Raw genomic sequence first — 15,066 nt, 5'->3', positions numbered from 1 at the left:
CTTATTTCCGGTAAAACACCAGCAATACATACCTGACCATTCAAAAAGGAGATAAAAAAATACGTTATCTTTCCTTAATACAACCATGTTCGCCGGTTAATAAAATACGAGAGCACTATAACAGGTGGAACTTCATAGTAGTCAGAGACAATTTGCAGGAGTATAATTAACATCACTTCCCAATGGTATTCTCCAGCCATCTCCCTGCTGCAAAACAGTTATCAGAACAAATTCCCTAATTTTCAGAAATGTACACAGGATACTGCATTACATGATAGATAAAACTCCTAATTACACGGAGCACCATCAAAAGAACTGGGAACAATGTATCACTCGAGACAGATGTAGCACTGATTTGATATGGCCAATTACGTTCAGGCTTAATTCAAATACAGAAATTTGAGTATCCCTCCCCAATTTTAGAGATGATGACTAGAATGGCGGTCTTTCGCACTGTTACAGTCTAACGACCAATTAAAACACGCTTTTATTAACATGCAATGACCAAAATATTACTGAACAAGTTTTTATTTTGTTTCACTGCGTTCTGTCTGCATCACCCTACTGAAATTAATGAAAATAAGTTGCAAAGTCTTCTCAGTAAGTACGATAACAAGGGCGGGCGTCCTGGAAGAATTTCTTGAGTAGAATGATTGCATGATTTTCGTCAACACAGATATTTAGATTTGCCTTTGAGGTGAATAATTTGAACAAATTCATTGTTTATAACAGATCCAAGAAAATTATTAGATGAGTAGTACTGGCGGAAATTTATTTTTCCATACACGTCAAGGTTTCTTTCGTATAGCATTCTGTTTAATAACAGGAGCGAGAGAGAGAGAGAGAGAGAGAGAGAGAGAGAGAGAGAGAGAGAGAGAGAGAGAGAGAGAGAAAGAGAGAGAGAGAGAAAGAGAGAGAGAGAGAGAGACTGTAACAGCCACAGTAATTCTACAGGTAACAGACTGCGTTTATACTCATTCCAAAGGCAAGAGTATAATTATTTAATAATAGGTAAACCCTTACATTAACACACTTAATAAAACATTCATACATATATGAATTTGTTTTAATGCAGACCTATTTATAATAAAGACAAAACCACAACCAGCCTATACCCGAAGGCTCGGGGAAAAGGGAAAAAAAAAAGAGTGGGGCTGAACAGCGGGAAGCGATAAAGCTCCTTTATAAGACGAGGGATTATTGAATTTCGGGAAAAAGGAAGAGGGAGAGAATTCTGAATACGTTTAGGAGAGAAAGAGAAATGCTTGCAGCTGGCATCAATGAAGTTACAATTCTTATTCTGAGCAGTCGATGCATTTATACATACATACATACATACATACATACATACATACATAAACATTTATATATATATATATATATATGTATTTATATGTATATATATGTATATTATAATATATATATATATATATATATATATATATATATATATATATATATATATATATATATATATATATATGTATATATATATATATATATATATATATATATATATATATATATATATATATATATATATATAGTGTTACTATGAATAAGCTGCAAAGCGGTCTCTAAATGGAGGTTACAGCCCATTAAAAAAACGAGGAAATTCCTTTAGATCTACGAAAAAATAGCCTAAATATTAATTACGAAGAAGAGACAGCATGCCCACTTTAAGACGGAGGCTCAGAAGATAACTTATCGAGAAGGGAGACAAAAGGGAAAAGCTCTTCAGGTACGAGAATAATAGTCCCGAAAGGGACTGATAAGCCCAGTACATAACTTTAGTAACCAGGATGTTTGTGGGCTACCCAAAAGCCAGAACCCAAGATGGCATAAAGCTAGCTTGCACTAAAAAACAATCAGGATGAAGAGAACTTGTGATATTGAAATACAACTTAATACGTGGAAACATAATTCATATTTTGAAACGGTCATCCCGCTAGTAAAATAACGTAGGGTAGTAGAAATGACAACTAGAGTTAACTTTCATGCAAAATCACTGATAAAGGGCTATGAAAAAGCTTCATTAACATAGCTGATTCATGCATCAACAAAGAGGTCAATGTTGTAGAGTCCTTAAGAACTTTTGAACCTGAAACTTCCGCAAGTTAATCAATCTGGCACTCCACAGATCTTCCTTTGGACATTCCACCTTGAGCACACAGTCACACTAGCATGCCAGGTGAGCATTTATTTAGTCGTGCATGTCTAAATAATAAAAGTCTACTTGAAATGAAATGAATATCCTATATGAATTTTATATGAATATACACACACACACATATAATATATGTATATATATATATATATATATATATATATATATATATATATATATATATATATATATATATATATATATACATATATATATATATATATATATATATATATATATATATATATATATATATAAATATATATATATATATATGATATATATGCGTGTGTGTGTATGGACGTGCACGGGATGAGTGTACTGTTCATGCAACAATAAAGGCTCATCCATGACAATCTGAATGTTGCCAGTTTTTGCCCTCTAAGTTTTTTTTTTTTGGTTTTTCATTTCTTGGTCTAACGTTGAAAGGAGAACTGCATTGTTCTTAACAAAGGGCTGGTATTTTTTCAGTTTGGTACTACACAGACTTCCGGGGAAGATCTTTTGTTTCGGAATTTAAAAAGTCAAACAATAATATGGCAACGGAAAGTAGTCCGTATTGCGTGATTATGAAAGGAAAGTTTTTTAATCATTTCCCATGCAATGCTTTTTCTTTGATGTTTCATATATATATATATATATATATATATATATATATATATATATATATATATATAATTCATATATATATATATATATATATATATATATATTGTTACGTGTGAGGGTCTTGGTTGATCATGTATTATTCAATTTACGTAATTTTTACGGCCCTGCAAACCAAGATTACACGTAACCTGCCACTTGAAGCCAAAAGTTAACCTCAAAGACAGACGTTAATTAGCCAAAGGTCGCCAGTTAAGGGTTATTAACCTTAACAAAGAATATTTGAGATGAATTTGATTTTAAACGCAACGTTCTTCCAAACATTCGACGCGAGGCATACAAAAGCATCGAGATTTAACCTGATTTTGCTTACCCTAAACCTAGGTATTTTACTGGAATAACGGGTTGAAGCTAACAATATAATAATTAGGCTTAATCTAGACTTTGTAAACACATATACCCTAAGTGGTGGCTGAAGGAAGAAAACAAAAGAAAAATGTGAAATACAGAAAAGTACTAGTCAATCGACGAAGCTTCAACAAGAATCGGACTTACCGTGAATGTCGAGTCGCTGCGCAAACGAGGGACCTCAGGGAGTCGTATTCTGGCAGTCTTCCCAATTCACTAATTAAGTTAGACGTAGGAGGAAAAGTAATAAAGAACAAAGAATATCGTTCGGGCACACACGCAGCGTCACCCTGGTTCAGCGACCGCTGAATCTCTCTGACCCGACTCCTCGCCGTTCCCGCCAGGTGAGGGCTTATACCGCCCCAGGCAATCCGACCTTGACAAAGACATTGTCGAATGCATAGAATAAAGCTTAGGGGCCACCCATAACTAGGGTCATTGAGCGTAAACCTCTCTGAGGCTTAGGTCCCTAATGCCCTAGCATACTTTGTTTACAAACTTTCCAGCCTATGCGGCGCCATTTGTCTACTGGGCGGTGATTGTTATTTTTAAATTGCCTAGCCTACCGGCGGGGCAGAGATGTTCTCTGTCGAGGTGAATCGGACTAATATTCCTACACTTAGCTACATCGAGGGCTTAACAGCAGTAATATTTATAAAAGCTCCCCCTTAAGAGGGCCTTCACTCCCTTTTCGGGCGTGAAGGTCTATACTAAGCAAGCTGTTCGCCTCTCGTAGGTTACTCTCCTTCCCTGGGCAGATTAGTCCTGGTTAGCCTACCTAGCTACAGAACTACCTAACCCTAGATAGGATATGAGCTGCATTCACTACTTTACCTAATTCTAATAGTACTAGAAGGTGCTCACGGTTATTATAGGCTACCTCCTACAATCATGATGTGTTTTAGACCTAGCCTAGTGGTACATTCTATGATATTCCCTAGCCTAACCTATCCTAACCCGACCGTAGCACCAACATAAGAGTTAACATTCTAACTAAATTACAACATGGTTTATTTTAATACAATTAAAATTTACTAGTTAATTCATGAGGGTTGCCTCATATGATAAATGGGTGCCTCACTGAGGTCTTAGGCCATGCGTGTCACGAGCATCGTGGCTCGTTTCACAATAGTTAAGATTACTGAAATTAGTTAGGCTACTTACATGATTACTGCGGTTCGGTGGTAAGTGGAAAGAACAAGGCTACTAAATTGATGTACTGTACTTTAAGGTGGCCTAGGCTAGGTACAAATAAAAGGAAGAGATCACACTGGCTACCTCCTCTGGGCAAGGGGCCAGGATCACTCTTAGATGTTAGGGCACTGTGCCGAGAGGGCACTAGTGCCAGGAGGAGCTTATAGCTCGGCAACTACTGGGCTCTCTTCCGCCCCCTTCTTCTTCTTCTTCGGTTTCCTCCAAGGCCTATCAGTAGCTGGCCTAGCAGGTGATGAGAGCACCGACTCCGGGACAGGCCAGAAGGGCTAGCGGGCCGAAGTCAGGGGCAACTGCAAAAGCTGGGAGGACTCCCTACTCCGGCTGCTGCGACAACCGGAGCGAGAGCGATCTCGACTTCTGCGTCCGAGGATGCCAGTTCCTGGTCTTCCAAGGGAGGGTACCATTTCGATCCTCCAGGGTTCATCCCTGAGTCAGATTTTGCAAAGAAGAATCTTGCAAAGAAGAAGTTTCGGGTGCTGGAGGCTCTCCAGTCGCGATGATCAACTGCATGGGGAATCCTAAATCTCCCGGAGGAGGATTCGCCTCATGATTTAGACCCGGCATAGGGGCCTTTTCCATTGGTAGCTCAACGTCCGGGACAGACGGAGTCTGGCACTGCTCAGTGCTCGCAAGTGGCACTGGCAGCAGTTGAGGGTCCGGCATGCCTGATGAGGGGTCCGGAGGTGCACTACCTCGCGGACAACTTGTGGTTGGCTGCGGCAGAGATTCCTGCCCCAGCGGGAGATCGTAGCCTCTCGGTGAGTTTTGTTCGGGGCGTCCGCTGGGCGTTGCTTGGTTGGGCAGCCCTCCCAATTTGTGGAGTGGTCTGCCCGCTTGCACGTCCTGCAGCGGTACTGCTCCTCCTGAATCTCTCTTCGCAGAGGGGGAAGACTCTTGGTGGGCCAGCCCTTCGCAATTGGAGAGGGCCAGGCCTGGAATAGTTTGTGGTGCCTTCCGCGGACCACTTTGGTGGGCGGAAGGTGGAGGTTTGTCATGGTTGAGAGTTTTAGATGGGGCCTCCGTGGAGGAGGTAACATGGCTGCGGGAGTGGCGTTGGTGAGTAACGGGCTTCCGCAGAGAAGATCCCGACCCAACAAGAAGACCACCCGGGCCGAATTCCACCTACCACGCCAAGGCGGTGGGGTATCGCGCCCCAAGGTGTCATTACCTGGAGTTGGACAGTAGGAACGGTAATGGTGTGGCCTCTATCCACTTCATTTCCCACCGGGTTTCTTCGTCAACCATGGCACCAGCTGGCACTTGGGCCCTAGTGATCAGGCTAATGTCTGCCGCAGTGTCTACTGTGACCGGAAGGGTCACTGGCAGGCTAGTGCTCTGAAGAGGGGCCACCGAGATGAACTGGGTTTCCAGTCTCGGGGTAAAGGATCCGGTGCGGACCAGCAGCAGAAAATGAAGTGCTGATTAGGTTGACAAATTTGGTGGTGGGGACATGATGTGGACAGGCCGGAGATCCAGCATTGTAGTGGCTAGCAGCCCCACAGGATTTGCACGGGCCTTTTGGATGGGCTCGGTGGCCTGCAGTAACTGTTGGAGGAGAGGGCTGAGCGGATGAATCGGGAGCGGAGTTCTGGCTGGTAGGGTTAGGCTGCTTATTAGTGCCGAGTTTGTATCGGCACTCAGCTTCAGCGTGGCCCCCTTCTGCAATAGTTGCACAGGGTCTTGCTAGGCAGTCCACTCTTCGGGCGAGTGGAGTTCGAGAGGTAGGCCGGAGGGATGATTCGCTTCTGAGAGGTGCTATGCGACTGATTGAAGGTTTCCCACGAATCAGCCATGCGACAAGCTTCCATAAGTGTGGAGGGCTGTTTATCGTTAAGATATACTGCAAGGGGCCCTGGCACACATTGGAAGAGGTCTTCTAGCATGGTCCGATTGAAGAGATCCTCAAACGTCGTGCAGGCCAAGGAGTCGAACCAGCGCGTACCAGACTGGGTTTTGTGACATGCCCATTCTGTCCAAGACCAGCCGACTTCCTTGGCAAGACCTCGAACCGTTGTCTCCATTTTTCTGGGGTTATCTCGTAGGCCTTGGTAATGACTCTACGAACTTCCGCCATGTTGCCTCTCTGGCTCTTCTCCAGTGAGCGAAGCGCTGCCTTGGCTTTTCCCTCCATATGCTTGGCTAGTATTAAGGCTCTCTCCGTCTCCGTGGTGCTGTAGTTATCGAAAAGAGCCTCGATCTCCTCCAGCCATGCTTCTGGCTCGTCCTCAGTCCACTTGGGGACTAGGGAATTGATGCTCGAAATTGGAGCGTTTGATGCAGCAGGTGTAGGACTGAGGCTTGATGGCTAGCCATAGCTTCGGCATTCTCCATTTTCGCTCTCTCAAGCTCGAGCTCCTTCTCCTTTAGGGCTAACTCAGTTTCCTTGCAGGCTAACTCATGCCGTCTTCTTCTTTCTTCTCTTCCTCTTCATATTGCCTTTGCTCGGCTTCATACATACTTCCTCTGCTTTCTTCTTCATACTTCCTCTGCTCGAGTCTTTCTTCCTTCTCCCGCTTGGCCAAGTCGTCCACTTGCTCCTTAACCCAGGTAGTAAGTTCCGAGCCGGTGAGACCTGCCGCCGTCCCCAGCCCCAGGAAAGTTTTATAATGCTCTGCTGCCATGGTTCTGGTGGGGAAGGGCGTCTAACCGGGTCGAGTGGGCGTACTTGGGCAGCGAGGAAGTGTCTCTTCAATGACGTGGCACCCTTTCAAAAGGTGGCACTGTAGTTTGGGTGTGCCGTGTACAGGTCACACTGGTGGCACTCAGTATCCCTAGGCACTGGTGCAGGTTAGGTCCCAGAAGAACCTTCTCTTCTGTGTTCCCTTTTGTTTTCTTTAGTGGCACTTATGGTGCCAATGTGTTCCTAGGGACCCTCTACTGGAGTCCAACTAGGCTATATGGGAGGAAAGGCACTCTACACCCCTGCAGAGTGCAACAATCGAATGAGAGAGAAAGGGAAGGTAAAAGAGAGAGAGAGAGAGAGAGAGAGAGAGAAGAGAGAGAGATAGAGAAGTGATGACAGGGATGCTGCAAATTATTGGCACTGTGGAATAAAGTGAATTTGGGTTTCTCTTTTTTTTTTTTTTTCTTTAAAGGTCCTCGTGAGTGGCTGGTCCCAGTACTGGCCCCAGTGCTGGCCCCTTCTTTTTCAGAGGGTGAAAACTACTGTTTGCTTCTGGTCTGGATAGCAGGCCTCACTCGTGACCGACAGTTTATCACTGTATCGTAAGTACTCTTAACTTGTCCTCATCTATTGTGGGACAGAGGTGTTTCTTTTGTTTGGTTTATTGTATTCTGAATTAATTAGCCTAGTGTCGGCCGTTCTTTCTTTGAAGAGGGTCACGTACACTTAGGTTAGGAATGCTTACTTGAATGAGAGAGAGAGAGAGAGAGAGATTTTCAATCAGCGACTTTCTTGCTGCTTGAGAACATGTAAACAAAGATTTTATACATGCACAATGGCATGGATCTTAACCCTTCGCCACTGGCCTGTTGCACTGCCGATAACGCTTGCATAGATGAGACCGATTTATATCAGTCATCATTTGTTATTCAGAAAAAGTAGTAAAGTATTTAAAATAGTCTAGTTAAATATTACTCTGTTATGAATTTCATATTTTTCATTTATATTCTTGAAAACATGTAAACAATGAATATTTTTATTACATGCACAATGGCATATATCTATAATAAAATGATATAGAATATTTGTGAAAAAAGTAATTGCAGAAATAGAAATAGTAGTTCCTAGAAATAAAGCAGATTACTTTATTATCTTAATTTTACCTTGAAACAGTTAGATACATCAATGAATGTTTATGGCATTGGTAATAATAAAGTTTATCATAATCATAATAATAATTTTAAATTTTCTTTATATGAGTAGAAAAATTTTATAGTGAGGTATCAAAAACATAGTACTCTTTCCTGTTGATGAAAACTTGCATTCATCCATTCACACAGTCTGTCAATATCATATCAAAAAAGAAACAAAATGCATCTCGTGGGCAGGTAAGTCGGGTGCAAACAGAGATCCCATTGTCACCCTCCTGAAATCGGGGGTGGGTCTGGCCTTGTCCAAAAAATTATCTGCTTTGGGTTTTTTCTTCTAAAAATCTAGCTAAGCAACTATAACAACTATCACTATAATCATCTGACAGATCTGGCAGGTATTCCTACCCAGGATCTGAAATACTATCATCCGACATCATGATACTGAAAAATAAAAAAAAAAAAAATAACTGCAATCAAAAGGAGAAAAGTTTAGCCTTCGAATCCAAATGGTTTACTCACAAGATCGTGACAATGTTTCATACATAAGAAGCTTGAGGCGCACTGACATGTGCTGCTGGACGATACCCTTATATCCCATATGAAATGGTCACGACGACCATCGGACACTTGGCTAGAATGAATAGTGGGTGGAGGTCCAATACTACGCCTGAAAAACCCATCCAAGCTGAAGGCTCTGATTTTCGAGGAGGGAAAACAACCGCGGTCTTTTATTACTGGCGCAAAAAGACGAAACGAAGGGTTAATAAAAAATAGGCCGTCTTGGCTTCTTAGGGATTACTTTATTATCTTAACACGTCACAAAAAGTTTATCGTGAAAATTTTAAATTTTCTTTATTTCAAAACAACTAAGGCCTATTTCCCTTTAAAACGGTGGCGAAGAGGTTAATAGGAACTTGTGGTTTACTCCTAAAAGGCGTATAGGAACTTGTGGTATTATCTTTTGGTTTATCTTTTGGTTTTTCCTAGCTAAGATATTAGGAGGTGGCTCGGGCAGAGATGGTCTTAAGATGGCGGAAAATTTAGGCCTTTTAAAAAACAAACGAAGGAATCCAAGATGGCGGGTATTTCCTTTTAGCACCAAACAAAACGCACGAAACAAATGCAGGTATCCAGATTTTACTTTAAATATACCAATCATGCATAGCGTTTTACGTTACGGATGGAAAACTAAATTACCAAACAACTTTGTGTCTTTTTGTTATCGTATTCTCACCCGGACATTAAACAAAGAATGAAAAGAGAGATGCTGGCTTGCCTGCGTAAATTTACGTTGTTGAACGGTACCTTTATTGTAAAATTACTATTTCAGTTCGTTTGCTACTTCACTGACACGGTTTTGAATGATTCCCGCTATATGCAAACAATAACGATCGGAATTGCCGACGCGATTTCTACATTACTTTGTGTATATGAAACAGGCTCCGCTTTTTTCGGCCTTAAGATACGTTATGAACGACTTAACTCGAATCCGAACACGGTAAAATGTCCTTGTCTTAAACGTTATAAATTATGACTCTCTGCTCTGTTTCTACACCCTTCCTACCTATGCTAATTCTCGCTACACTTGTTATACTATTCTCTTTACTGCTTATTATTATGCCTCGTTCCTTGTTTGGAAGAATGAAATGGAGTTCGATATCTGACTTTTATTTTTTTGGAATTAATGTAATTTTAATTTCCTTTTCTCCAGATTCTTTCTCTAAAATGTACTTTAGATTCTACGCAAGGTCGCCAATGTTACGTGTGAGGGTCTTGGTTGATCATGTATTATTCAATTTACGTAATTTTTACGGCCCTGCAAACCAAGATTACACGTAACCTGCCACTTGAAGCCAAAAGTTAACCTCAAAGACAGACGTTAATTAGCCAAAGGTCGCCAGTTAAGGGTTATTAACCTTAACAAAGAATATTTGAGATGAATTTGATTTTAAAAGCAACGGTTCTTCCAAACATTCGGACGCGAGGCATACAAAAGCATCGAGATTTAACCTGATTTTGCTTACCCTAAATCCTAGGTATTTTACTGGAATAACGGGTTGAAGCTAACAATATAATAATTAGGCTTAATCTAGACTTTGTAAACACATATACCTAAGTGGTGGCTGAAGGAAGAAAACAAAGAAAAATGTGAAATACAGAAAAGTACTAGTCAATCGAAGCTTCAACAAGAATCGGACTTACCGTGAATGTCGAGTCGCTGCGCAAACGAGGGACCTCAGGAGTCGTATTCTGGCAGTCTTCCCAATTCACTAATTAAGTTAGACATAGGAGGAAAAGTAATAAAGAACAAAGAATATCGTTCGGCACGCACGCAGCGTCACCCTGGTTCAGCGACCGCTGGAATCTCTGACCCGACCTCGCTTCGTTCCCGCCAGGTGAGGGCTTATACCGCCCGGCAATCCGACCTTGACAAAGACATCGTCGAATGCATAGAATAAAGCTTAAGGGCCACCATAACTATTTGGGGTCATTGAGCGTAAACCCTCTCTGAGGCTATATATGTGTGTGTGTGTGTGTGTGTGTATATATGAGTAAAGTGTTTAGGTCCCTAATGCCCTAGCATACTTTGTTTACAAACTTTCCAGCCTATGCGCCATTTGTCTAGTGATTGTTATTTTTAAATTGCCTTTTGTTTTGTCGAGGTGAATCGGACTAATATTCCTACACTTAGCTACATCGAGGCTAACAGCAGTAATATTTATAAAAATATATATATATATATATATATATATATATATATATATATATATATTATGTGTGTATATGAGTAATAGTATAAAGTGTTTCATCAGATTGGATTCCTACAAATAAAGAAGAACTGTATTTAGGAAAAAGAAAACCCATCTCTTTTCTGTTGAGTATAAAGGTAATGCCGTACTAACAACTATATTTAGCCATGGTTAAAATACCCACGGCTTTCTCTCTGTCGTCTGAGAGACTATTTTCGTCCCATTCCAGACTCTTTCCTCTCAGCGTTTTGTTAATACGACACCTAAAACATTTATTGCTGGTGGTAGACGTTGATGTTCTAAAATTATTTCAGGGAGTCTTCATAAATACTTTAAAAAGTTACGATCCTGCCTGAGAGCTGTGTAACTATATGTATGTATGTATGTATGTATGTATGTATGTATGTATGTATGTATGTATGTATGTATGTATGTATATTTGTTTTGCATTTTTTATTAATTTTATATTTTAATATGAATATTCATTATTTTCTTTCATTTAAGCAAATAATCTTTATTATCGTATATGCGACCTCAAATGTGCGGAACCTAGGTTAGCCAGCAAATGCTAACTTGTCTGCATATTTAAAAATTTAGGCATAATATCACTAATTCAGGAACCCTTGATTGTTCTGCTTCTTGTGTGTTCGATCTAAATGCATAGTGAAAACCGTAACGTCGATCGTAGGTTTTCCTAATTATCTAGTGTTGGGTCTCAAAATAAAGCTTTTTTTGTAATCAGATGAACTGACTACTCGATATCAATAACCTAAAATCCAACGTCCCAAGAAATTCCCTCATTTACTAGTAATGCCAATATCAGATTAAAGGGAAAAGGCAAAATGGGAGGCGGACTTTCCTGAAAACTAAAATTAACTAAAATAATTTAAACATGCAATAAAGTTATCATAAAAAGGTAATATCCTATGACAAGCATACAAAAATAAGAGACAAATACCCCATTTGAAATGGGTGGAGAACATTGGTCAGAAAGACAACCTGTCTCTTCCATGTTCCTACAGGTAGGACGTGAGCACGTCCGTTGGATAACCAGTCCTTGGGCCCCAAAATCAAGCCTTCGGGTTTCTCTGGCAAGACCATGGCCAAAGATTCCCTCCGGAATTCCCAGAGGATACATTTTATTATTTAAATCAATGTGATTTATTCTTTGAAAAAGACACAAAACACAGTTCCCGGTTACTGGCGACTCTCTGGTGCTTCTTTGTGGGTTTAATTTGTGGAGTCCAGGGACCCAGGTTATCCCAGGGGACCTGCCCACGTTCTTCCTATAGAAGCCTGGAAGAGGCAGTATGCCTATTTTTGTCCATCTATTTAAAATCGGGTGTCTGAAGGATAAGCACTTTATTTTCTATGTATGTCAGTTGGCATTAGCTTTTCTAATTATTTTCCTGCAAATGTTGAAATGATTTTTTATGATCTCACTGATGCAAATGTTTATTATTATTATTATTATTATTATTATTATTATTATTATTATTATTATTATTATTATTATTATTATTATTAAACATCACAGTGTTGATGGGTTGATTTTGATTTCAAGTACAAAAAGATGAATTCAACAGGAATATATATGACAGTCAGAATTAACCTTTAAACCATGATTGGTGAGAGGATTAACTCAGTCACTTTAGTTTTAACTTTATGAAGAAGGATGTTAAATGAGATTTTATGAAGAAAAACAAACAAAATAAGGAAGTTGCCCTACTAGATTCTCATCTCTCAGGAGCTATCAGCTTAAAAACAGCACACTCGACCGATTACATATCCTCTAATTTATGTATCATGAAGGTTCCATTCTAATCCCGCGCCACTCCCAAAAATGTACAAATGCATTAAAAGGAAAAATAACATCCTCCTATCTTAGAGAGAGAGAGAGAGAGAAGTAACAAGTAAAATTAATAAAGTCGCAGTCTCAGTCGAAAATAAAACTGAGCTAATTTTTAGCCCGATGGACTCTCCAGACTTCGATTCGAATGATGGCATTTATGTCAGTAGGTCTAATTACGCCCTTGCAATAATAAGATCAATCAAAATAATTTCAACACATGCAAGAAAGCAATAGTAATATGTAATTCCAAGTGACATGCATACAAAAATAAGACAGATTTACCTTATTTGGAATGAATGCAAGGCACCGTGGCCAGAGAGGAGCACCCTGTCTCTTCTGGTTTTTTACAGAAAGGACACGAATAGGTCCTTTTGGATAACCAGGTCCCTTAGCTCCACAATCAATAGTTCATAATGGATAACTCACTTCAATGTAAATCTAACAGCAATTGCGGCATTTAAAAAATGCTTACAAGAAAACGGCAAATGTTTAAATTTACTTTGGTGAATAAGTACAAAGATTCATTGTTCTTAGAATATTTCCTAATTTTGAAAGTATTTACGATGTTTATTCGTTTCAAAATTGAAACCATCAATGAAATAGTCAATCTTTCTTCATTAGCAATAAAACGAAAGCTGGAAATTCAGTCCAACCGGAAAATGTCATTCACACCATATCTACTGCACAGCAAATGACACTTTCAAATCAGGAACTTCATTTTTTCGCTTTATCAGTAATGAAACTGAATTCTATTATGAGTGCGATAACAGGCGATTTTTTTTTTTCACGTAGAGGCCGGAAAAATGAGTAAAGAGGGGAAATTTTGGAGCTCTCTCTCGAAGGAAGCCACAGATCATCAACTTGGAGCAACAACGATTTGCCTAATTTGGGAAAAGGGAAAATTGTCTAAAATAACAATGTATGTAAAGAAGCCACCAAAAAAAGAGGCAAATACATGTATGGCTACTCTAATATGAAGATAAAAACAACTATATATTGGATAGCAAAGAGAAATGATCAACATAAGCAAACTGTAAAATATGGGTATGAAAATAATTAATGAAAGTAATCAATGAACTGATGGGAATAAAAAAAAATGATGAATCCAGTGTTATAACTATGTCACACGCTATTGATGCCTTTACAAATTTCATAGTTCAAATTCAAAGAATGTCGGTAAAGGTAGCGGCAAACCTTAAGAAATCAGATAGAAAACTCAACAGTTTATGTTGCCAAGATCGTATTGCTTTGAAGCTCGGAATCTAATCTTAGGCTGGTGTTTGTTTTAGGTTTCAGTCAGTGGTTGAAGAAGAAACCAGAACGTCAGAAATTGCAGCAGATTTTTATTAAATAGGATTCATAAGGACAGGTTATCCTTTAAATAAATAAATAAATATACATATATATATATATACATTTTTATATATAATATATACATATATAAGAATATATAAATATAAATATACACACACATATATATACATACATGCATACAAACATACATATACATGTACACTCAATCGCAACCTTCAGTTAAGAACCATGGCCAGTTAATGAAATAAAATTCTTATCTAAAACAATTTCTCGAGGAAAATTTAGTTTTAGTACGAAGAAAAAATCCTCCATCCCTTCCAAGGATTTCGAAGCTTCTTCCGACGTCCACAAAACAGAAGCCGCGATACCAAAAATGCTTCTTGGCGTGGACCCAAAAGGCTTTGAAGGGAATATTTCTCGGAATGGTTAAAGGAGTAATTCGGACTGTAAACCAGCCCAGGCCAATGATTTCTCTTCAAGCCTTTTTCAGCTTTATTATCTCCAAGAAACAAAGTGGTTCTTATATATTAGGTGTAATAGTTTCTGACCAAAATAATAGATAGCCCTAAAGGGAGTGTTCATGACCTATACAATATGTGTGGATTTATGCCTGAACTATGTCGTTCAGGCACGTGAATCATACAATATATAACATGCAAACCCTTTATATATATATATATATATATATATATATATATATATATATATATATATATATATATATATATATATATATATACATATATGTATATGTAGGCAATATATATATATATAGATAGATAGATGGATAAAAATATAAATTTAAAACTATATTGAATAGTTTGAACAACATGAGGTATCATCTACTAGATAGATAGATGGATAAAATGTTAAAATTTAAAACTATACTGTATATGAAGTTTGAACATCTACACGAGGTTCATATATACTAATACTAGTTTTTCTGTGGTTACAAGATAATCGTACATTATATATATATG

At 39.0% G+C, this 15,066-nt stretch overlaps 1 protein-coding gene across 1 annotated transcript in view; it reads right to left on the bottom strand.

Annotated features, from left to right (window-relative positions):
• LOC136833933 (uncharacterized) overlaps positions 1 to 15,066 on the bottom strand; it is a 656,879-nt gene that overhangs the window by 33,329 nt on the left and 608,484 nt on the right. Inside the window, exon 3 of the mRNA XM_067096214.1 lies at positions 5,227 to 5,435. Coding sequence (XP_066952315.1) covers positions 5,227 to 5,435 — 209 coding nt within the window. The remainder of the gene's footprint in view (positions 1 to 5,226; positions 5,436 to 15,066) is intronic.

The sequence above is a fragment of the Macrobrachium rosenbergii genome, chromosome 52 (assembly GCF_040412425.1).
Source record: "Macrobrachium rosenbergii isolate ZJJX-2024 chromosome 52, ASM4041242v1, whole genome shotgun sequence".
Lineage (NCBI taxonomy): Eukaryota > Metazoa > Arthropoda > Malacostraca > Decapoda > Palaemonidae > Macrobrachium > Macrobrachium rosenbergii.
The sequence above is the reverse complement of the archived record's forward strand: the minus strand, read 5'-3'. Positions and strand labels throughout refer to the sequence as shown.